This window comes from Drosophila guanche, unplaced genomic scaffold (genome assembly GCF_900245975.1).
Source record: "Drosophila guanche unplaced genomic scaffold, DGUA_6, whole genome shotgun sequence".
Classification (NCBI taxonomy): domain Eukaryota; kingdom Metazoa; phylum Arthropoda; class Insecta; order Diptera; family Drosophilidae; genus Drosophila; species Drosophila guanche.
Window position 1 is genome coordinate 3,908,077 of NW_022995743.1, and position 23,236 is coordinate 3,931,312.

At 47.2% G+C, this 23,236-nt stretch overlaps 7 protein-coding genes across 7 annotated transcripts; 3 read left to right on the forward strand and 4 right to left on the reverse strand.

The window, feature by feature from the left end:
* Nucleotides 1-169: 169 nt before the first annotated feature.
* On the reverse strand, nt 170-1,909 carry LOC117592355. Its single transcript, XM_034286052.1, has one exon. It carries the CDS (start codon nt 1,907-1,909, stop codon nt 170-172), a length of 1,740 nt encoding a protein of 579 aa, XP_034141943.1.
* A 264-nt stretch (nt 1,910-2,173) lies between these two features.
* LOC117592356 lies at nt 2,174-3,805 on the reverse strand. Its single transcript, XM_034286053.1, has one exon. The coding sequence runs from the start codon at nt 3,803-3,805 to the stop codon at nt 2,174-2,176; it is 1,632 nt and encodes a 543-aa protein (XP_034141944.1).
* Nucleotides 3,806-4,356: 551 nt separating this feature from the next.
* Nucleotides 4,357-6,099, reverse strand: LOC117592357. Its single transcript, XM_034286054.1, is given in 1 exon segment — nt 4,357-6,099. A coding segment is annotated over 1 exon segment (1,743 nt).
* A 1,017-nt stretch (nt 6,100-7,116) lies between these two features.
* LOC117581265 (mitochondrial proton/calcium exchanger protein) lies at nt 7,117-12,856 on the forward strand. Its single transcript, XM_034268279.1, has 5 exons — nt 7,117-7,312; nt 7,464-7,747; nt 8,943-11,269; nt 11,337-11,618; nt 11,681-12,856. The coding sequence occupies exons 2-5, from the start codon at nt 7,675-7,677 to the stop codon at nt 12,083-12,085; spliced, it is 3,087 nt and encodes a 1,028-aa protein (XP_034124170.1). The 5' UTR covers nt 7,117-7,312; nt 7,464-7,674; the 3' UTR covers nt 12,086-12,856.
* A 1,904-nt stretch (nt 12,857-14,760) lies between these two features.
* Nucleotides 14,761-15,246, reverse strand: LOC117584859. Its single transcript, XM_034274007.1, has one exon. The coding sequence runs from the start codon at nt 15,225-15,227 to the stop codon at nt 14,784-14,786; it is 444 nt and encodes a 147-aa protein (XP_034129898.1). The 5' UTR covers nt 15,228-15,246; the 3' UTR covers nt 14,761-14,783.
* Nucleotides 15,247-19,355: 4,109 nt separating this feature from the next.
* LOC117581672 (proteasome subunit alpha type-7-1B) lies at nt 19,356-20,361 on the forward strand. Its single transcript, XM_034269050.1, has 3 exons — nt 19,356-19,494; nt 19,556-19,785; nt 19,848-20,361. Exons 1-3 carry the CDS (start codon nt 19,393-19,395, stop codon nt 20,272-20,274), a joined length of 759 nt encoding a protein of 252 aa, XP_034124941.1. The 5' UTR covers nt 19,356-19,392; the 3' UTR covers nt 20,275-20,361.
* An 864-nt stretch (nt 20,362-21,225) lies between these two features.
* LOC117585511 (suppressor-of-stellate-like protein) lies at nt 21,226-22,096 on the forward strand. The gene is made up of 3 exons (XM_034275014.1): nt 21,226-21,270; nt 21,327-21,884; nt 21,971-22,096. Exons 1-3 carry the CDS (start codon nt 21,257-21,259, stop codon nt 22,032-22,034), a joined length of 636 nt encoding a protein of 211 aa, XP_034130905.1. The 5' UTR covers nt 21,226-21,256; the 3' UTR covers nt 22,035-22,096.
* The last annotated feature ends 1,140 nt before the right edge of the window (nt 22,097-23,236 follow it).

Sequence of the window (23,236 nt, forward strand, 5' to 3'; positions counted from 1 at the left end):
AAACGAAAACAAATCGGATAAACATTTAATGATGAAAATCAAGATGCAGTGAGCAGAGATACAAATGTGTGAAACTTGAAATAAAAATGCTTTTGCAAAAAGTGTTTGAAATTGCGACATTGCGGCTGTAGTTTTTAATCTTCCCGATAGACACTGACTGATTCAACATTTAATTAAGTATTTGCGTCTGGGCGACTATCAACTCCAGCACAAACAACAGCAAGCTGCTGAGAGTGCCTCCGATATAGACGAACCAAATGTAAATGTAATCCTCCCATATGAGATCGTGATAGGTCTCGTGATCTGTCTCCTCGCTGTAGTTGAGCTTTCCCATGCGAACCAACTCGCTGAAGGACTGACTGAACCACAGATCATAGAGTCCGCTGGCGTGCGTGTTGGCCACATATTGATTGAAGACCTTGCGATAGACTGAGTTCTTGTGCATGGGTGCGGTGAGTGGCATGAACTCGAGGAAGAGTATCTCCTGGGAACGGCGAAAGATCGGACGCCGCAGGTGGGACTGTTTGATCTGTAGAAATGGCCAGAGGGTGCTGGTCACGGGATAGGCATAGGAGCGGTTCAACGCACTCCTCTTGGCCAAAAACTCCACAGTCGACGGGATTATCTCAAAGGTGTCCATGTTCTCGTGGAATTTCTTGTTGTTGGTGCCGTTCATCAGAGCCGTCTCTTGTTCCGCGAGCAGGATCTTCAAGCGGTTTATGCGCAGATCCTCGTAGCTGCGTATCCGATAGGCAGCTGGTGGATCGACCAGCAACGTTGACAGATTGGCGCTGTAGAAGGTGCTAATGATGATGCCAGCCACCATCAGCAGGATGTAGAGGAGAGTGCGGCTGGAGGAGAGGCGTCGCGGCCACACAAACGACTGGCTTAGGATGGCCCTCAGCACGTGGTCGCCGAAGATGTGCCCGAAGCTCAATACGAACGACATGCCCGAGTCCAGGCGATGGGCATTGCCCAGCAGCAGGGCCAGCAGCAGCATCAGCGTCAGAAAGTAGGGCCAGCCCTTAAGGCTGAAGTACAGACTGGAGGGCGGCACATTTGGCTCCACAGGCAGGATGAGAAACCAATTGGAAACCTCCAGCACACTGCTGGCAAGGAACGGCTCCGGATCGAGGTTGGATAGGACTAGTGGAAAATCCAAATGACTCTCATTCACTGTGGCAACTACAACATCCTGCTCCGGGGTCTCATTCGGCGGCGTAAGGTGCCACAGATACAGCAGAGTGGTGTTCAGACTCCTGGCAAAGTTTCTAAAGAACTGAATGAGGTATCCCGTGATCTGTCGCTCTCCGCGTGCATCTCGATAGATCAAAGAGCGCGGCAAGATGGTGTATGGTATGATGCCGATTTGGTAACCCGCCAGATCTCTCACCTGCGGCTCAAAGTAGCGACGAATGTCACCCAGGCGACGCCTCAGCACCTGCAGTCGAGGAAAGGCCCCAAAGCTGTAGATGAACTCACGATCGGCGCCCCACAGAGCCAGGACATTGAGCATGTCGTACGAACGACACTCTGCGAAGAGTTCGCTGATATTTGTTGACTGCGTGACCATTAGCAGCGTCGGAGTTTCGCGAAACTCATCCAGATTTGCATACAGAGCGCGCATTGTGCCCGCTGCTCCCTCGGAGTCCAAGCAGGCTAGGGCTAGCAGATTCTTGTTGAAACGTAGCTTGACGTTGAAGCTCTGGTTCGCATCAAAGTTTAGAATGGGAATACCAATGTCGAGATCTCCTGTGGTCCAGCAACTGTTGGTCTGGTTCTGCAGCAGGAGCACTGAGCGAAAGGAGACCTCAAGCTTGAGAGCCTGCAGAATGTTCACTAAAGTCACTTCCTGTGCCTCCGCAAAACTGAGGGAAACTATTAAGCAGAATAAAGTCGCCAGCGACATCTTAATGTTCTTCACACTTGAAATGTTTGTCCAGGAATGAAATGTCCGTATCTGCAAGATAGCTACGGCAATTTCGGGTTCCAATCGTTGGACAATTACCTCCTTAATATCTGATTAGGTAGCAATAGTTTTCCATGACTTGCAAGTACATTTAACGTTTGTCTTTGTCTAAGAAAAAGTCAAGCAAGAACAAGACTTTCTGTGTGCCACACTTTTCACATAAAATAAAAGTTTATTGCGCTTAAATGATAATTAGATAATTAATTAATTGCGATGCAAAACTTCCACAAGAAACACCAGCAGACTGGCCAAAACTCCGCCAATATATGCCAACCAAATGAAGTAGAAGTCCTCCCACTTTAAGTCCTGATAGAGCTGGCTGCTATTGTCCACATTGAACTTGATCTTATCCAAGCAAATGAGCTCATTGAAGGTCTGCCTGAACCAGTGCGAGTACAGACCACTGGCACGGGCATTGTCGAGAAAGTTTTTAAATTCCTGCCGGTAGATTGAGTTCCTTGGCAGGGGCAGAGCCAAAATCAGTGCCCGGCAGAACTGTAAGTCCCTAGATCTGCGAAAGGTGGGACGAGTTAGCCTGGCCTGCGCCAGGTGAAGCAGTGGCCAGAAGGTGGTGGTTATGGGATATGCATAGGAGGGGTTCAGGGTGCTGCGCATTGTTTGGAAATATATCGAGGAGTTGGTCACCTCAAAGATGTCCCTTATTTTCTCGAAATTTCTGTCACCGAGAATCTTCTTTATGAAGTGAAAATCGACCGACATAACGAGCACCTTTAGATGCTCCAATCGCATGTCCTCGAAACTTCGAATTTGATGATCGATGGGTGGATGCACAAACTGCGATTCCAGATTGACATTGTAAATGCTCGACACGGTTAAGGTATTCAAAAACAGAAGCCCATAGATAAACATCAGCCTCGCGGAGAGGCCATGGGGCAGCACAAGTGGTTGGGCCAGGAATCCTCGTAGGACATAGTCCCAAATGTTGCCAAAACTTACGCTGGGACCCAACCCTGCCTCCAGGCGCTGAGCATTACTGAGCACAAGAGCCACGAGCATTAACAAGGGGATCAGCTGGTACACTTTAATCCTGTAGAAGAGACGCGCACGAGGAATGTTCGCCTCCATGGGGAGTATGAGAAACCAACTGGAGAGCTCCATCACAATGTTATGTGCGTCCGGGTATGCGCCAGCACTGTCTACGACCAGCGGAAAGTCCACAGTTGCGTTTTCCATAAGGCTGGCTATTGACATTTTATTAATGCTCTCCTCCTCTGGCACGTAGTCCCAGCAGATATTCATAGTGGCATTCAATGTGCTGACAAAGTTCCTCATTAGGTGCGCTAGGTATCCCGTCATCTGACGACGCCCCTGACCATCTCGATAGACCACTGTGCGAGGCATAATGTTGTCGGGTAAAACGTTGATTCGGGCTCCTTGCATGTTCCTCAGTTGTGGCTCAAAGTAGCGACGGATGTGGGACCCTCGACGCTTCACCACCTGCAGATGAGGAAACGCACGATAGCTGTAGACAAATTCGGGATCAAAGTCCTTCAGGGCCAACACATTGAGCATATTGTGGGTGCGGCAGCCTTCGAACAAAGCACTGAGACTGGTATCCGATCGGGTCATGAGGATGGTTGGAGTGTAGCGAATATCCTGTAGATTTCTGTAGAGAGTCTTCATGGTGTCGCCTTCACTGCGGTTCTGACAAACCATTGCCAAAATCTCAGAGTTGAATATCTGCTTTAGATAAAGACTTTGATTCGAGTTCAAGTTCAAGATGGGAATGTCTTGAGGAAAGTCTTCTCGTGTCCAGCAGTAATCGGCATCCTTTTCATTCCGCAGCAGGAGAATAGACCGAAATGGCAGCTGCATTTGTAGAGATTTCACGATGTTTCCCAAGTTCACTCGCTGCGCCTCAACGAAACTGATTGTGAGGGCGAGTGTAAACATTATCCGCAGCCACATTTTAAAGTTTACCCTTCCACGTTTTGCACTTGAATGAGGTGAGAGCTGGAAAGTCCTTAAACTATATATGGGTGGTCGGGGGTAACTGCATGGCCGATTGTTATCAATGAACGACAGTCGGACTGTGCCCTACCGACAACCCACCCAACCAACTATGGCTAAGGGCGGCAATTAAAAACTTGAATCCTTTCTCGAGTCACTCGAGTTTCACCGAGTCTCGCTCGGTGTGCTCTAGCGCCTTTGGCAGTGAGCTAATTAGACGATTAATTAGTTTTAAGTCCAGTCTATCACTCGTTTTTGTGTTCGCTACTTGCAACGTATCCCTCTGGATTCTTGACTACACCTTTATTGATAAAAAAAAAACCCCTTTAACCCCCTTCATTTATTTTTCACTTTCCCTTAAGCTTGCAAGAAATATTTATTATTTATTAAGTGTGGGATTAAAACTCGTAAATTTCTCAATTATTAATCGTATTTCGCTGCCATTTAAAGTAAAAAATCTCGACAAGAAAAACCAACAGACTGGCGAAGATGCCTCCAACATACAGCATCCAAACGAAGATAAAATCCCCCCACACCAGATCCTTATAGGGCTGAGGGCTGTTGTCCACTTGGTAGCTCATCATACCCAATTCAACGAGCTCATTGAAGGTCCTTCTGAACCACAATTTGTAGAGCCCGCTGTTGAGGGTGCGCAAATGGAAATGGGTGAAGGCCTCGCGATAGATTGAGTCTTTGGGAAGGGTAATGGACAAGAGTACGAGCGGATTAAATATCATCTCTTTGGACCTGCGGAAGATGGGACGCGTTAGCCTGGACTGTCCCAGCTGAAGAAGTGGCCACATGGTGGTGGTTATGGGATATGCATAGGACTGATTCAGGGAACTTCGCATCATTTGGAAATGTTTCGAGGAATTGGTAATCTCAAAGATGTCCCTTATGTTCTCAAATCTTTCCTCACCGAAAATCCTCTGTATGGCGAAATATTCGGGATGGTAAAAAAGAATTTTCCGTTGCTCCAATAGCATGTCCTGGAAACTGAGAATCATACGATCGACAGGTGGATGCACCAGCCACGTCTCCAGACTGACATTGAAAATGCTGCACGTGAGCATGCTGGCAAAAAACAGAAGGCCATAAATGTAGATGACCCTCGAGGAGGGACCATGGGGCAGGGAAAGTGGCTGGGCCAAGACCCCATGCAGGACATATTCCCAAACGCTGCCCAAACTTACGCTGGGACCCAGACCCTCTTCCAGTCGCTGGGCATAGCTGAGTACTAGAGCCAGAAGTATCAGCAGAGGCACCAGTTTGTAGGCCTCAGTCCTGCAGAAGAGTCGCGCCCGTGGGGTGTTCGCCTCCGTGGGGAGTATCAGAAACCAACTGGAGCTCTCCATCACAATAATATCTTTGTACAGGAAGTCGTGAGGACCGGTAATGACAAGGGGAAAGTCCACAAATCCGTCGTTTGACAGTTTGACCATCGTTGTTTTATTGGTGACCTCTTCCTCAGGCACATATTCCCAGCAGATATTCATAGTGGCATTCAATGTGCTGGCAAAGTTCCTCATTAGGTGCGCTAGGTATCCCGTCATCTGACGACGTCCCTGACCATCTCGATAGACCACTGTGCGAGGCATAATGTTGTCGGGTAAAACGTTGATGGGGGATCCTTGCATGTTTCTTACTTGTGGTTCGAAGTAGCGTAGAATGTGGATCACTCGACGCTTCACCACCTGCAGTTAAGGAAAGGCACGGTAGCTGTAGACAAATTGTCGATCAAAGTCCTTCAGGGCCAGCACATTGAGCACCTTGTGGGAGCGACAATCCTCGAACAAAGCACTGAGATTGGTATCCGACCGGGTCATGACGATGGTTGGAGTGTAGCGAATATCCTGTAGATTTCTGTAGAGAGTCTTCATGGTGTCGCCTTCACTGCGGTTCTGACAAACCATTGCCAAAATCTCAGAGTTGAATATCTGCTTTAGATAAAGACTTTGATTCGAGTTCAAGTTCAAGATGGGAATGTCTTGAGGAAAGTCTTCTCGTGTCCAGCAGTAATCGGCATCCTTTTCATTCCGCAGCAGGAGAATAGTCCCGAACGACAGCTCTCTCTTTATAGATTTCACAATGTTCCCCAAGGCCGTAGCCTCAGCCAAACTGATTGTGAAGACGAGTGTAAAGAATGTCCGCAAACACATTTTAAAGTTTACTCTTCCACGTTTTGCGATTGAATGAAGTGAGAGCTTGGAAATCCTTTATCTATATATGGGTGGTGGGGGCCAATGGCAAAGCAGATATTTATCATTAAACGACAGCCACACAGTGTCTGGTTTTTCTACGCCCTAATGACAAATCAAATACTGCGTGGACTGTTGCCGGCAATTAAAAAACTCATCGATTAGATGAGATAGAAACTTTTTATGGATGGGATTATTATCAAATACGCATGGCCCAATACCATTTTTCCCTGCCTCTATTCGAATGAACCGCCCAAATAGTCGATAGTAAAAACTACTATTTATCAATAGCAGCAAAGTTATTATCGGCAGAAATATTCATATGAACGTCGGGAATTAAAAACGGAACTGGAGCTGGAACCAGTTGACCAGCAAGAATGGCGTAGCAACAGTGTAGTGGTTTATCTCAACGAAATAAATCAAATCAAAGAAATCGGTGATAGTGATGATTTTGTCATCATTGTCTGGTATTTCTTAGCAAAAGTATTGATTAATTACAATGAATAAACCAGAGTATAGCCACAATTATGTTGTAAACATAAAAGAACTGTCCACCAATCCACTCCGAGCTTATTATAATATTTACTTATGTTTCCTTTCCATTTCTGTAACACAATTGCATTTAATTTACCGAATTGGTATATAATCCAATAAAAATGAGTATTTATAATATGCCAAATTGATCCTTCAATCGGATTAAACTATTATTTCAGTGTTAAAAGTCGTTGCAAGCTAGTAATATCAAATAGAAAACCAAAATCGAGGAATATGATTTAAGACTACAGTATATTTTTAAAATGAAAAGGTATATTTTGGTATATTTTATCGATAGTTTCGCTGGAAACTAGGGCTGGAAAAACATCGATAGTAGCCAACATCGATAGTGGTAAAAATAAATCAAATAAATAAATGTATGGTAAAATTAATGTTGCTGCAATATTCGGTGTTTATGTTTAACCGCAAATCTCCAATTAACAATGGAACCGTAACCAACCGGTTGACACACACTCGTATAAAATTTGTGAACACGAGAATCGAAAAGAAAACGAAACTGTTGCTGTAGTTGTGTAATGTTATTTTAAATGAAAAGAGGGAAAAGAAAGCAGCAGCAGATACAACAAAAAAAGTTAGATCGCGCGATATTCCGTCGATGACGTCGACGTTGTCTAAACGAGTGCGTGTGTCTAAAGATCAACTTGTTAGCACATTTTTTTTTGCAATCAAAAATAGTGTAAATATGTGCTGCGGCACATGTACAAATTAGTTGAATTCTCATCCCAGCCTGAAGAGCGCAACATAAACTAACTCAATTCATTTTCTTTTAGACGTAGGAACCTCAATCAAATTCGCCGAAGGAAACGACATAATCAGAAGCAACTTCAAGGACTTAATCAACACAAAACCTGACGACAGCAAAGGCAAGGAAACCATCAAGCGTTGTTGAAAATTCAAAATTATAATTGAGAACATTTTTGGATTCGGATTGGCAAGAGCAGAGCACCACCCCGCACCGCCCCACAGGCTAAAAGCATCAACATGAATGCACTTTTGTGCCGCGAGGGAAGGACTCTGAAAACGAATTACCACCTTCAGGGTTTCTACACACGCTGTAAGTTCCGATAATCACGATATGGCTCAAAACTTTCCATTGATTTTGTTTGCGCGGAGGGCCCCGTCTCTGTGTGTGTGTATGCGTGTGCTTGTGCGTCGCATCGCCCTGTATGTGTGCGTGTGTGTGTTTGTTTTGATTGCACTTCTTATGACCAGCTGATTGGTGGGCAGTAAAATTTCCCTTCTCCATTTATAAATTTCCCTCTAGCGCGGCAGCGCCTTGAATTCGAAATTGTCATCAAAATTGATAAATAAATCTTATCGTCAGGCTAAGCGAGTTTTCGTCAGTCAGCTGACCAATGATTAACCCATTCAAGACAAGCTCATTCTTATTTTCTATGGATTTTGTTGACCTGAAATGGGAATGAGGACAGGTTCAGGGTCAGGGTCAGGGAGGGGCAGGTGCCGGCGACAGGTAGAAGCACAGACAATGCGACGCCGCCAGCGATGTGTACAGTCCCATGAGTACCATTTTCAAGGTTCATAATCGAAATTGTTCGCCTATTTTTGGTCAGAATACGCTTGGTCTTTGTGTGGAGGGGGCACTCCTCCTCTTTTGAGTTTCACATTTACCTTGATCGATTGCCAAATGTGAGCAGAAACACAAAGAAATGAGAAAAGCAAAAGTGAATTGTCGAAAAAGTGCAGTTTTCGCACATTTCTAAATGTTTGCCGCATTGTTTATTTATAGCAAAAAGAGAATTTTCCCAGTGCTCCCTCTCTCTCTGGGGGTTTCGCTCAATTGGTTATCAGAGTATTTGCGCTTTACATAAGCTCCAGGTGTTAATTCAAGTGTCGCTTCTCGCTTCGCAGCTCGTATTATCAGCTCTATCAACTCGTTCTGTCTGGGCCCAGTGCACAGCCCACCAGAGGCGGCAGAGTCATAGTCCTACCCTACTTATCAGCAGCAAACTTTTTGCCTATTGTTGCTCGACGTGATTAATAATTTATTTTGTTTTTGTTCGTCTCCTTCTTTGTGTGCTTACACAATTCGCCGGCTGTTTGAGATTATTGAACTGTTTTTTCCTTTATTTTCTTTTTGGCGTTGTGGGGGTAGACCTTGGGAAAAGGTGAAGAAACGTAAAACGGAAATGTCTGATGGAAATAATTCTGTTTCCATTACTTTGGCCATTGCTCTGGGAGATGCCTTTGTGGAATATTTCACTTACATTATCTTTCGACCTGTTTTGCAGATCTAAAGACAAGCAGTTGCGCTTGTTGCACCGCTGACTACACAAATGTGGCAACTGGAGGGGAATGCGAACACACTCGGAGGAGATCCACATCGGCCAGCAGTGCCTCTCTGCGTACACTGGCGCATCCGGGCAAACTCTTTCAGCATGAGTCAGTATTTAGGTACGGCTACAACTATACGGGACATGGATTTCGACATCTGCACGCGAGTCGATCCCTGCTCGAGTCGTCCACCTCAAAGATCGATGTTACGGTCAAGAAGCTGAAGAACCAGCAAAAGGAGAAGGTCGAGGAGATCATGAAGGAGGTGGCCAATGGCCAGGCATCGACAAAGACGGCAGCGGCTGCGGCCACCGCCTCAGCCGGGGTGCATGTAAACGAGAACGCAAAGCCCACAGACGCAGCTGGATCGACGGAGACCTCGTTGACCCAAGCACCGGATAAGTCGGTGGCCAAACCAAAGAAATCGCTGGGAGTGCGCATCTGGGAGGAGCTGGTACACTACTACCATGGCTTTCGGCTGCTCTTCATTGATGTGGCCATCTGCTCGAAGCTTCTGTGGCGAGTGCTCAACGGCAAGAGCCTCACCAGACGTGAGAATAAGCAGCTCCAGAGGACAACATCCGATCTGTTCCGATTGATTCCATTCTCGGTGTTCATTGTGGTGCCGTTCATGGAGCTTTTGCTGCCGGTTTTCATCAAATTCTTCCCAGGCATGCTGCCGTCCACTTTCCAAACGGCCAAGGATCAGCAGGAGAAGCTGAGGCAGTCGCTGAGCGTGCGCCTGGAGGTGGCCAAGTTCCTGCAAAAGACCCTGGACCAAATGCCCGTCCAGCATAAGGAGCACAGCAGCGAGGAGGCCAAGCAGTTCGAGGCCTTCTTCAACAGGATCCGCCATCCCAGTGAGAATGTGAGCAACGATGACATTATCAAGTTTGCCAAACGCTTCGACGATGAGATCACACTCGACTCGCTCTCTCGGGAGCAACTGGCGGCCCTCTGCCGTGTGCTTGAGCTGAACACGATTGGCACGAGTAATCTGTTGCGGTTCCAGCTGCGCCTCAAGCTGCGCTCCCTGGCCACCGACGATCGGGTGATTGTGCGCGAGGGCGTGGACACTCTGGATCTGATTGAGCTGCAGCAGGCGTGCAAGGCCCGTGGCATGAGGGCGTACGGTCTCACCGAGGAACGCCTGCGCTCCCAACTGAAGGAGTGGATCGATCTGTCCCTGAACGAACAGGTTCCACCCACGCTGCTGCTGCTGTCCCGCGCCATGCTCATCTCCGATCAGGGCAATGCTACGGACAAGCTGAAGGAGACGATGCGGGTGCTGCCGGATGCGGTGGGTGCCCACACACGACATGCCATTGGTGAGAGCGAGGGCAAGGTGGACAACAAGACGAAGATCGAGATCATCAAGGAGGAGGAGCGCAAGATCAAGGAAGAGCGCGAGGAGGAGCACGAAGAGGTGATTGCCAAGCGCACAGCTATCAAGGATGAGCAACCCGCTCCGTACGTGTTTGCCGAGCAGCTGACAAGCGCGACGCGTACTCTGGAGCACAAGGAAGCGCCCGTGCCCGTGGCTTCCGACTCGGACAAGGGCATCTCCTCCACGGACGTACAAATGCTCTCCGATGCACTGAACACACTCTCCTCCGACAAGCAGATGGTCGTGGAGAAGGAGACCATCAAGGAGCTGAAGGAGGAGCTGCGTGACTACAAGGAGGATGTCGAGGAGCTGCGGGAGGTGCGGCAGGTGGTCAAGGAGCCGGTGCGCGAGAGCCGAGCTGCCAAGCTGCTCTACAATCGGGTCAACAAGATGATATCCCAGCTGGACGGTGTCCTCAATGATCTAGAGCATCGCCAGCTGCAGATCAAGCAGGCGAATGCCATCGATTGCGCGGAGGTTGAAGCCAGCCCAGATCGCCAGCCCACAGTTCACATTGACGAGCTGGTGGCCACCATCAAGCGCATGCGAGAAGCCTCCGACGGGGAGCGTTTCAAAGTAGTCGAAGATTTGCTCGTGAAGCTCGATGCCGATCAGGATGGTGCCATTTCCGTGAACGAAATCACCAAAGCTGTCCAAAGCATTGACAGCCAAGCCACCAATATCGACAAGAAGCAGCTGGAGGAGTTTACCCAGTTGCTCACAACGCAGGCAAAGAAGCGACGCAACGAGGAAATTGTCCACATCGACGATCTCATGCAGAACATTAAGCGGCTCAAGGAGACCAGCGACGATGCGCGCCTCAAGCATATCGAGCAAGTGCTGGACAAGTTTGATGCCGACAAGGATGGCGTCATTACCGTCAACGAAATACGAAAGGCAATTAAGAACGAATCGCTTTTGATGTTACCATTTTAACCCTTTCTTTATCTTCTATCTTTCACAGGTGATGGAGTCTATTGGTCGTGACAACATCAAGCTGAGTGAGAAGGCCATCGATGAGCTCATTTGTCTGCTGGACAAGGAGCAAATTTTGCATGCAGAGGAGAAGATTGAGCGGGCGATTGCTCGTAGCTTAAAGGATGCCGAGAAGCTCAAGGCTGAGGTGGACAAGAAGGACAAGGAGCTGGCCAGTCTGGTGGATGGACTTCACGACTCTGCCAAGGAGATCAAGGACATAGCCAGCGATTTGGGTGCCACGGACATAGCTAAAAAGTTGAAGGCAGAAGTAAGCTGATCCCAAACTCATTCCCAGTTCAAAATTGGTAATCATTCCGACCTTCACCTTAGGCCCCATTCCAAGACACGGCTCAGACGTTGACGGACTGTGCCAAGGAGCTGAGCGATGAGCCCCCAAAGCCACCAGAGGATAACAAAACGAATCCCAAAGGCAGCGCCCCGCAAAAAGATTCTAAAGATTCCGGTCCACCCAAGTCGTCCGGCGGAGGCGGGGGCAGTGGCGGTACCGGAGGTGGTAGCGTTTCCGCAAGTGCCGGCAATGTCACCACAGAAGCCGTGATCCGCGAGGCAGCCGAGCGTCAGATGGAAAAGCTGCTGCCCAAGGACATTAACCTACCGCCCACGATACCGACACCAACAGCAGCCATCCCGCCTGCAACGAATAAGGCAACGGCCGCGGCAAGCGCATCGCCTCAAGCCCAGTCCTCGGCAAATTCCTCCAAGAAGGTGCTCTAACAGACCGACAAGGCCTCGAAGAAAAGAACGACCAAGACGCCTCCCAAGTCAAAGTAATTCAAGGAGTGAAGCATGAGAAGGAGGCGGTTACATATGTTTGCTTATGTGTCCAGAATGTTCTTATTGCAATTAATTTATTACAATTATCATAAACCATAAACCATAAACCATACAACAAACCGAGAGAAACCGACAGAACGACGCCCCACACTAATACGAAAAATCAAATGCTGTATTTAACTTGAATTCTAGATGCTGGCTAGATGGATGCTAGAAGATAGATGATAGAAATAGGAGCGACAATGCTTCACGACTACTTAACGCGTGGCTGTAGTAAAGTATCCTCTCTCTCTCGCTCTGCGAGTAGGCACAAACACAAACAAATATGAATATCCAAGACCCACTTGAAATACTTTAACCTAGTTATACACTACATATATATACATAAACCGATATGTTACGCATCTGCATTCGTCAGCTCAAAATGATGATTGTCGATGAATGGAAAGATGCGCCACTTCACTTGGCGAAGCGATTGTGATCATTAAGCGAAAATGTTTATTTACAATTTAGTTCAGATTAAATTCCTATCGATACGAATGGAGGATGCAGCAGGCCAGAGCGGAGAGATATTTAAAATAAAGAATTAAAATTGAATTTTGTGAGAAACCAGGTGATAATTCTAAACAATAATGTGCATGTGCTTGAATGAATTAATTAGTTTATGAGAATTTGTAAAAGTGTTTTGCAATAAAAAAAGTTAGTATAAAATCAACGCACAGATTCATGAATTTTCCCTTCAATTAAAACTCATTCTCTGCACCGAAAACCAAGACAAAGATGGGATTTTTGCTTGACTAATGGATTTCAACTGGATGCTGGCTATCTATTTGTCTGCTGGCAACCGCATTGACTGGCTGCATATAATTCAATCAGTGCATTGTTTATTACAATCCCCTCGAGGTGAGAACTTGAGCTGAGCTTTAGACGAGCCCTTGGGCATACCTAGAACTGTGTTGCCACAATGCCAGTGATTCGGCAGCAATCGATAACCGCAAGCACCGAAACTTTTGTTGCAACCATCAGGACTGTGGCTTCAACTGGCAGCCAGTTGCTCCTCGTTTTTCAGCAGCATCCAGAATATTGCGGTGGCAATGGCAGAGTAATGAAAATAAACCACAAAATGGGCAACAATTTCATATTTCTGCCCAAGCCACTGGCCCATAAATTCACTTTACATTTTAGAAAAATAATTGCAGGGCAGAGACGGAGATGCAAACAGATGCACAGAAGGTGCTGCACCACGGCAAAAGGTTTAAATACCATTCCAAATTAGGCAAAAAGATTGGCAGTTAAACTCTGGGAATATTTCCTTCGAATGGGAGGCTGTTCTCAGGTCTGTAGACTGGACCAGAGTCCGGTTGATTGCATTAAAAATGTTCTAATCAATCAAGGTCTGGGATAAATTCTGCTCTAGCTCTCGATATGTTTGTTAAAACTAAATAAATACACGAAAAACTTTCCTCCACCAATCAAATCGAAAATAAATAAAGGCCAAACTAGGGAAGAGAATACTCGTACTCGCACTCGCACTCGCACTCATACTCATGGCAGCGAAACTGTATTTAAAGGTAAATAAAACCACGAAAAATGCGAAACAAGCCAAATAATAATAAACTTCAGACCCCAGGGAGATCCCTGGCTACCCAAGTGAGAATTGTTGTTTGCAATCAGGCAAAGCCCAGCCATCGAGTGGAGCAGACTGCAGTGGAGTGGCAGCTCCGATGAAGATGGACAAGAAACTTCGGGGCTGGGGTCGCTGGGCAAAAAGTTTTTGCTTCAGCTCAAAGTGCTTGGAATGCAACAATGAAATTCGAAATCTGCCATGAATTGCAGACAATCATGGGACAGGACAGGGGGACGGTGGACAGTACTCAACCCGGAATCAACCCAGCAAATTCAAACTGCATTGCCATGGACTGCATAAAGTTAATAAGTCTGCGGGTACCCTGTGTTGGCCATGGCTTAAAGACTCGGGATATTCGGCCACCAAAAATAAGTAGAAAATATGTGAAGAATTGTTGCAGAACAATTAAAAAGTTGTGGGACTTTCATGAGTCAATCCAAAGACCAAAACCGACAGCCGCAACGACTTTCGCCAGAGTTACTCAACTTGTGCGGCACTTTAAATGCCAAGACAGAGAGACAGAACAATACTCATACGAATACGATGCCCCGTGGTGCAGCAGCAAGTTGTCTGTAGAAGTTGCAGTCGCAGTGCCATGTTCCGCCTCAGAATGTGAGTGGCTTATGCAATGTGTCGTTGCTGTTTTATATTTTGTATGTTTTTTCGGGTGGGGGTCCAGTCAACCGGATCAAGGGGCAACTTTGGGCGGAGAAAAACTTTAAAAACTACCAGAGAGCGCCTCTGCACGCGCCTCCGTCCTGCCTACGAGCATTTCTAAACAACTGAAAGAAGACTGAGAAACATTTCAGCCGTCTGTGGGCGGCTGTCAGAAAGTCGGGCCTGTCAGTTAAAGCACTTGGCATGTGCTGCATGCCCCCGAAAATGAGATGATGCACAAAGCAGCAGCAGATGCGGAAATAAATTTGTTTCCATTGCGTATTTAATTTCATTTTGTTCACTATACACTTTAAGATTTTTCAACTTTAGGACTTTAGGAATATTTCAAGCACTTTAGTCCTTTCTGGGATGCCTTTTCTGGCAGGGTTCAGACTGACAGTGGAACCAACCGTAGCGCCAGCTGGTCGCCTCCGGATAGTTGTACTTATCGTCGGGACTGTGCTCGTAGCGGCGCTCCAGGTACGTGGATCGCTGACCACTGCGCAGCAGCTCCAACTCCGCTGCCGGCACCGACTTCATGGGATCGCTGCAGTTGCGGAAGTGCTGCTGCTCCACCGGCGACAGGTTGTAGTCGAAGATGGTGGAGCTGGAGGGTCGATAGATGCGGCTGCTCACTGCATACGGATTGGGTAGGGCTGCTAGATCGCTCTTTGAACGCATTCTAAGCTGCGGAACTGACTTTGCCACTGCCTTTGCTGGGTTCTTCGATGCACTATGGAGTCTGCCGCGGGTCTCCAGTGCCATGGCAGTTGTGGTCTTTGCCTTTTGCGTGTTCATTTTAGAATTTAGAAGTCACTTTGGTATTTAGAGCTATTTGAAATTTACTTTTTATTAACTAAGAAAGAATAATAATAAGGAGACTGACAACGAAAGCTCAGACTACAGTTAATCAATACAACTATAAGTCTCTTGAGCATTGGGGTCTTTCATTTATGCATCAATAAATATCTACCAAATCCCATTTTCAATGGCTTTGTAATCCTTTTTGTGTCTCTGTTTATTTTTTCTGGGCTGCCGCGTAACCCGAATTTATGTTTATTTTCAATTTGAGTGCAAGTGTGAAAATATAAAGTGGATTATACGCCCGATAAGGTTGCTCTACAGACAGGAGGCCCCCCTCTCCACCACTATTTTCGGTCTCTTTTTTTGGTCCACTCTGGCCTGGCCTGGCCTGGCCTGGCTGCACGTTGGCCATAAAAATATCACAGATATGTCGCCAAACACACTCGCTGGAAAATGTTTATATGCACGAAAGGAAGGAAGTGCGGGCGGGGTCAAGGGGTGGACCAGCAAACTCTGTAAAGTGGAGACGTATCGATCGATCCCCACCCAACCACAACGTGAAAGAGTTGCGGAGAGTGGACCACTGGTGCCGCTGGTTGGGGCATTGATTTTGCATTGGTTATTTGCTTGCCAGTATCCATTCTGCTTATTTTGTGGCTTCGTTAGATGTAATTTTGGTTGTTTTCCATGTTTCCCTATGCACAAACACAAACACAAACACACACACACCGTCAGTCCATCGTCCTGCGGTAAGCTGCATAAATTATCGAAGAGCTTTTGCCTTGATTGTGTCGCTCTCTCTCTCTCTCTCTCTCTCTCCCCACTGCCATCGACTTAAGGTCCTGCACCTCTTTAACGACTCTCTCTCTCTCTCAGGCAACTTTGGAGAATTTCAACAATTTTTAGTGGAAATCAGCGACAGATGCAGCACTCAGCTGCCCCCATTGCTGACCATTAGTAGGTGGATTCTCATCCCGCCCCACCACTTGGCTGTGACTCGATTCGATTCCATCTTCATTGCCGTGCACTTTTCCATCTATCAATACTTTCAAGCTCCTTCGCGGAGCCCTTTGCTTCCCGTCTGGCCATTAATTTGCACAGCATTTGTTCCCGCTTGGCTTGAAGTGGTGCAGGGTGGAAGCAGCGAGTGGAATGCTGACTAATGGAGTTGCTGTTGCACTTTACGGCCAGCTGGAAATGGAATTTGCAGCAGCCACAGTGCAGCTTCCATTTTTGAATTCAATTGTTGGCCAAGAGACAATCTCCAGGCTCCAAGTTCCCCCCACCAAACAGCATTAGCCTTATTAAATTCATCATTGACTCTGTGTGCTCTGTGCTAATATCCGCTCACGTAAAGTTACTTGCTTATTAGGGGGCAACTGTGATAGATTCTCCATCAAAGTTTAGTTAATGAATCGCACACGGGATGGCCCTTCCTGCTTGCTGTTGCTTTGGCCAGTTTTCCCATAATAAGCGGCTTGCCTGGTCCATGTCTGTGTCCACGTCCACGAACCTTTGATGGCAACGACTCAACTCATCGTCCTAGTGGCTAATGGGCAAAGCAGCGAAAGTTCGTTGACACTAAGGGGCACTTTGGGGGCGGCGCACTTGCAACATCTACACATAAATGGGCGGACAGGAGGATGGGATGTGCGAGTCAACAATGCCGTGTGCAGCGCTCGGTTTATTAAAAAGAACTCTGTGTGCGAGTCCTGCGTCTGGGCGCCATTTGGTACACCAGGTGAGTGCTCTGCCGCTCTTCCTCCGCTTAGTCCATGTGTTTACTTAGTCGAGACACATGACAGCATCCACTCGAAGCAGTGCACGCTGCACGCTGCACGTTGCATGCCAGACTGCGTTCTATGGTCAAAGGTCATTTGCATTTAGCTATCGTTCGCTTTATCTGAAGACCACACGGAGTGTAGGCAAGGGAAACATGTGTCTGCAGAATCAAAGGATGAGATTGAATTGATACAAAAACAAGGGAAATGTGTGCTCGAATGGCAGTTGAATAGTTTCAGCTTTAACTATTAAACATTAAAGAGTTGTTTATTCATTTGTAAGTGACTCAAAATAAGTTAACGCAGGAGAGAGTGAGAGAGAGAACGTTGAGAGAGAACGACATGTTAACCCATTTGCCCAACTCCAATCTCATCGAGCACATCGTGTTCAAATTGTTCGTCATTAATTTACACATACATATGTATGGACACTGACAGCAGGGACTTTCGAGTGGCAGTTCTGCCGAAGCCACTTGAAGGAATATTCAAGCAAACCCTGTTTATCCATTGGAGCATCCTCCACTTTTATTGGGTCTTTAGTTGCGATGGCGACTGAAAGTAGCGGGGTGGCAAAGAGGCAGGGAAGCAGGGATGCAGGGGATCCTGCCAAAAACAACAATCAACACCATTTGACGCTACAAATTAAGCTCGAAGCAAACAAATCGTGCAAAGTTCTACCCTGGCTTGGGGTTGCCCGCCCAAAAACCCGAAAAGTTGTTGCTGTTTCTTGGTGGGTTCATGTTGTTGCCTTTTGTTTATGGTGGCTGCCTTCTGCCTCCACAACTGCCTCAAGGGCAATTTCGTGTTAGTGCGGAACATTTCTGCGTCTTGCTACTCTTCTCCCGGTATCGAGTGTTTATTGGGGGTACAAGTGCTTAATCAAACGTCAGAATGGTAAGGGCACGCATCGAAAACACGGCGTATACTTAATTTTGTGCACATTGCCTAGGGCCACTCCATCGGGCAGAGCGTGCTAATGAAGGCCCTCCCATTTCCTGTGTACGTTGAAAATATTTACTTTATTTCGCGCAAGTGCGCGCAAGACTCGCACATTTCTGTGTGGAACTTTTGCCCCTGTTAAAAACTATCAAATAATAGTTACTAAACACATGTAGACACTCGAAGGGTGTGCAAATATTATACACAAATATCACATACGACCATAGCCATGACCATTTGGGGCTTTGCTGTGCGTTCGCCTAATGCATTTTTATGGCACATCAATTTCGATATTTATTCATTTAGCGAGCGACTCTACCATTTGCCTGCGGCAAATGCCATAACCATTTTATGCACAATAAAGCAAACTAGAATTAATATCACAAAACATATTTCCACGGCAATAGGTGGGAATGGGCCTCCGCCAGTGCCCCAGTCGCCCGGGGGGAATGTAAATGTAAAATGGGTAAACTGTCGAATCAGTTGGAATAATTGCATTTGGCGTGATTCTATTTGCTGGTCGTTTTGTTTGCAGTCGCGCTTAATTTATTTATTTGCCCGTCGCACTTCGCAAACGTTTGCGGGCGCCCATGAAACGATGGCCAGTGGGGCGGCACGTGTTTAATCCTGGTAAGTATGCGGCACACTTCCTGGCTGGCGCTCGTCCTCCACCCCACCGACCTCTAGGTTCGTGTCTCTGATTCTGTTTCTGTTTCTGGTCCTTGCTCTAGTGTCCTTCCTACTGCCACACGGTTGTCATAAAATGTTAAATATAAATTTATGGCAAAGTGCGCGCTTGTGGCACGGCATACTAAGCACCGCATCGTGGCAAGGCAAGGTCCCGGCTCTCGGGGGTTCGTTCTGGGCCCTGGCTAAGCACATTAGGAAAATGAAGCTGTTTCTCGATTGCGATTACATTTGCCACAGATTTGCTCTTTTGTTGCATTTTCCTGCGACTTTGTTGTCAACTTTTTGCTCTCTCTCTCTCTCTGTCTGGGCAGCAGCTGGTCGGCTTGGGTTGGCTCTGGGGGCATTTTGGTTAATGGCCAAACAGATTTCAAGTGGCAACAGGGTCGACAGGGAAGTGAGGATAACGCTCCACATTGGTTGCGGTTAATATCAAACCAATTTATGGTCATTGTCTCCATAATTTGTGTCATATTTCATCCGATTAACATGGTAGTAATACAATCAAATTGTGAATTTAAATGAATAGAATGCCAACGGCGCATGGCGCAAATGCAAATAAATTCAATTATGATTTGCCATTTATTATTGTAGCTTTTGGCTTTTGTTTTTTCAACTATCGCAGAACAAACACACACAAAAAGAAGTCAATCTTTTTCGATATTCATTCGATAGTTTCGATGTGAAGTTGGCTGCGTCAATCAGTTTCAACCAACCTTTAAAATTACTAGAAGTTTAGTTTATTGTTTCCCATGGCTGATCGCTACGATCGTGCCGTAACCATTTACTCGCCCGATGGCCATCTGCTGCAAGTGGAGTACGCCCAGGAGGCAGTGCGCCGTGGATCCACAGCGGTAAGTGGCAGCTTAATGGATTGCCTGGTATCTGAACTCTGTATTGTTTGCTCTACTTCAGGTGGGACTACGCACCAATGATTGCATTGTGGTGGGTGTGGAGAAGCGCTGCGGCAATCCGCTGTTTGAGGAGCGTTCCATGCGCAAGATTTGCATGCTCGACGAGCACGTGGTAATGACCTTTGCCGGCCTCACTGCGGATGCCCGCGTCTTGATCAGCCGCGCCCAAGCGGAGGCCCAGAGCTATCGTTTGAATTTCGAGCGGCCCGTAACGGTGGAGTACATAACACGGTAAAAGCAATTTCCTCGCTTTTGCTTTGCCCAAAAACTCATTGCAGCCCTTTTCCTTTCAGCTTCATAGCGCAGATGAAGCAGAACTACACCCAGAGTAATGGACGGCGCCCCTTCGGGCTCTCCTGCCTGATGGGCGGCTTCGACGGTGATGGCAAGCCGCATCTGTTCCAAACGGAGCCATCGGGCATCTACTACGAGTGGTCGGGCAACAGCACTGGCCGCGCCGGCCACACGGCACGCGAATACATGGAGAAGCATGCGGGCGAGCTGGTCGACTCCGTGGACGAGCCGACGGCCGTCAAGCATGTGGTGCGCACCCTGATGAGTGGCACCACGCTCAACGAACACCAACTGGAAGTGGCTGTGCTGCGCTTCAATCAGCCACTCTGCATGATTGAGCGCCACGTTCTGGCGGATCACATTGAGGCCATACGCCGAGAGATCGATGCGGAGCTCAAGGCCACGCAGCTGGCAAACAAATTGTAAATCTGTAGCCTTTGTGTGTACAAGTAATGGCAATGGTAGATGCCCTGCGGCACTACTATCAAACATTGAGAGCAATTCCTCATTCTATCTTTTCTCTCTTCGAGTTTTTGGCAATTCAATTTCAGCCTCCAACCAGTGCTGAGGATGGGGGCAAAAGTAATCAGCAGGAAAAATGTGTAAGCGGGTGAATCACTTAATTTGTCTCAAGGGCATTTTTTGTGCACTCTCTCTCTATCTCTCTCTCTCTCTCTCTCCTTCCATCTTTGGTTTTTTTCTGCTTGCCTGATGGCTGGAATGAGGGATGGAGCCAACGGTATAACCAAGTTAAAAACTTTTAAGCGAAAATGGGAATTGAATTTACAGCAACGGCGTAGCTGACCGAATGGAGCTGGGAAAAGAAACGCAAAAACACACACACACACACACACACACACACGCACACTGACATGCGTGGACACCACACCCGCTGCATGCGGCTGTTTTTTTCTTGCCTCTACTCCAAGTCTACTCCAATCCATTCATTCCCTGCATCGCACTCACCTATGTATTGCTCCCCAGGCTGTCGTGGGCCCTTCACAACTTCTTGATGCTAACCAATTTCTGGTTCGGAGTGCTTCAATCAACTGCGTATACTCGGAAATCTAAGGAGCAGAGCCGTAATCTTTGCCATGAATCAAAAAGTTCGTTACAGCCATGAAGCAAGCAAGTGGCAAGCGAGCGGGCGGGAGGGGTTATTTCTTATCTAAAAATTGGCACGCAGAGCTTAAGACTGCAAGCGGAACGGGGTTGGATCTACTCCCAAGGCACAAGTTCCAGTACGGTCCCCGTACCCCATAGATCCTCCACTTAACTAGTCGCAAGCTCGAGTCAATCGAATAATCGCAAATATCGAACTATCGTAGCATCGTTTCATATCGTTTGCCCATCACTATTTCGTTTTCTTTCAGTTTTTGCACTCGTAATTCTTTTGCCAGAAATAAGAATGGCTCTCCATTCGTAAGAACCTTTGCATTTAGCTAATATCTTTGTTTTGACTACTCGTTTGTTCGCAGAGGAAGCAGAACTCACGCCCCGCCGATCGGCGACGACAGCTGGCTGGGTTGGTTCTTAAGCCGCCCCGGCCATGAGTTTCTGTGCCGCGTGCCCTTGGACTACATGCAGGATCAGTTCAATCTGATCGGACTGAACGAGTCGGTGACCAATTATACGGATGCTTTAGGGGACATACTCGATAAGAAATATTGGCGGCGCAAGTGGGTAGGCGAGGGCAGCAACATGGAGTCCGAGTGGCTGTACGGCTTGATTCATGCGCGTTACATTCTGACGCCACATGGCATCAAGGCCATGCGCATGAAGTTTGAGCGCGGCGCCTTTGGGCTCTGTCCGCGGGTCTACTGCCACGGTCAGCACGTGCTGCCCATAGGGTCCAGCACCATCTACGACGAGTCGCTGGTAAATATCTACTGTCCGAGGTGCAAGGACATATTCGAGCCAGCGCCGGAAAATGCCGCGTTGGATGGCTGCATGTTTGGGCCAAGTTTTCCCCATATGTTTTTCATGCATTGGCCCGAATTGCGCCCACAGCCAAGTCAAGAGAAATATGTGCCACGGTGAGTGTTTAGATTTGAGTTCTGGCCTGTCATTTGCCCAACTGAAACTCTGTCTCTCTCTCTCTCTCTCTCTCTCTTCGTTGCAGTCTCTACGGGTTTCAGCTGCACGAGAGCGCTTTGCAGCCAAAACCAGCGGAGGCTGAGTCCTAGATTCGAGGCACAATAACGACTAAGTGTCCTTGGCATTAAATGTAACACAAAAGAACATCAAATGCACTACGAAACAGTGCTCAATAGACTGCTTCTCAATAGCTACTTGGCTCTCTATTATTGTGGGCATAAATAACTTTAGCTTCGACTCCTTCTTGCGCTTTCAACTTGTTGCCTGCTGGCTGCCCCTTTTTGCTGCTAGATTGCGCAATCAAAATCCACTTGCGAGCGCCGCGGACCTGCTAAGCCGATAATGGGCTTGGGCCAAGAGCGCTTCAGTAAGTCATTCTCTTATTATTATTTACTGCCGCTCTGCCGCCTGCTGCCTGCTGCCTGCTGCCTGCCGCTTTCAGGTCTGCCACTCGACTCGCGCCTTCCACTCTGTCTCTCTGGGGAGGCACTTACACTTTTCACACTTAATTTCATTAAGTAATTTCTCATTCCGTTGCTGGTATGTGTGTATTGAGTTTTCCACTGGCGATGCGTATAATGAGAAAGAGATTTTTGCTTTACATTACAATGGAAAATTCAGCCTTTTAGGTTTCCCTCCACTTTGCTTTGTCTGTGGGCTGCCACCTGTAGATACTTTCAGCTTTTTGCTAATCAAAAGACAAGACTGCAAACACAATGCGAATTCCTTCCGGCTGGTTGGACTTGATGGCCAGGCCATCAAAGGCTTGAGTAATTGAAAAGTCGGCTTAAAGTCGGCGGCAGAACATTCTATTATTATTTGCACTCGACAACTCAATTCGATGCTGTACTCTGGGGATATCTAGATTCGATTAGAAATATTTACTCTACTTTTTGCAGCGATGGAACAGCAACTCCACCAGCTCTGCACCTGAGCAGATATGTTTTCAGAATGTTGTTTTTCGTTCGTGGCACAAACCACAACCCTCATCGTTGGGCAAACAATAAACGAAATTGGACACTATGTACCCACAGCCCTGTGCAATCTCAATTTTATTAGCGAAAAAACTACACAAACGTCGATGGAAAACAAAGAAAGAGAGATCAGATGTCCTTGGACAGCATACAAATTGATATTTTTGGTTTATTTCCTCATGGCACACAGCATTGAAGCTGCCAAAAATAATAATCATTATTAATCTGCATAGATTGTACTCCGAAAATGGCACCCCCATGCCCCATGCTGTCCACTCAGTTCTGAACTGAAGAGATTTGCCCTGCCCCAGCACTCT

Coding starts and splice junctions, on each gene's coding strand:
- LOC117581672 (XM_034269050.1), top strand. CDS start 19,393: ATGGCTGATCGCTACGATCGTGCCGTAACCATTTACTCGCCCGATGGC. Junction 19,495..19,555: donor TGCGCCGTGGATCCACAGCG/GTAAGTGGCAGC, acceptor GCTCTACTTCAG/GTGGGACTACGCACCAATGA. Junction 19,786..19,847: donor ACGGTGGAGTACATAACACG/GTAAAAGCAATT, acceptor TTTTCCTTTCAG/CTTCATAGCGCAGATGAAGC.
- LOC117581265 (XM_034268279.1), top strand. CDS start 7,675: ATGAATGCACTTTTGTGCCGCGAGGGAAGGACTCTGAAAACGAATTAC. Junction 11,270..11,336: donor CCGTCAACGAAATACGAAAG/GCAATTAAGAAC, acceptor TATCTTTCACAG/GTGATGGAGTCTATTGGTCG. Junction 11,619..11,680: donor CTAAAAAGTTGAAGGCAGAA/GTAAGCTGATCC, acceptor CCTTCACCTTAG/GCCCCATTCCAAGACACGGC.
- LOC117585511 (XM_034275014.1), top strand. Junction 21,885..21,970: donor CAAGAGAAATATGTGCCACG/GTGAGTGTTTAG, acceptor TCTTCGTTGCAG/TCTCTACGGGTTTCAGCTGC.
- LOC117592356 (XM_034286053.1), bottom strand. CDS start 3,805: ATGCAGCTGCCATTTCGGTCTATTCTCCTGCTGCGGAATGAAAAGGAT.
- LOC117584859 (XM_034274007.1), bottom strand. CDS start 15,227: ATGAACACGCAAAAGGCAAAGACCACAACTGCCATGGCACTGGAGACC.
- LOC117592355 (XM_034286052.1), bottom strand. CDS start 1,909: ATGTCGCTGGCGACTTTATTCTGCTTAATAGTTTCCCTCAGTTTTGCG.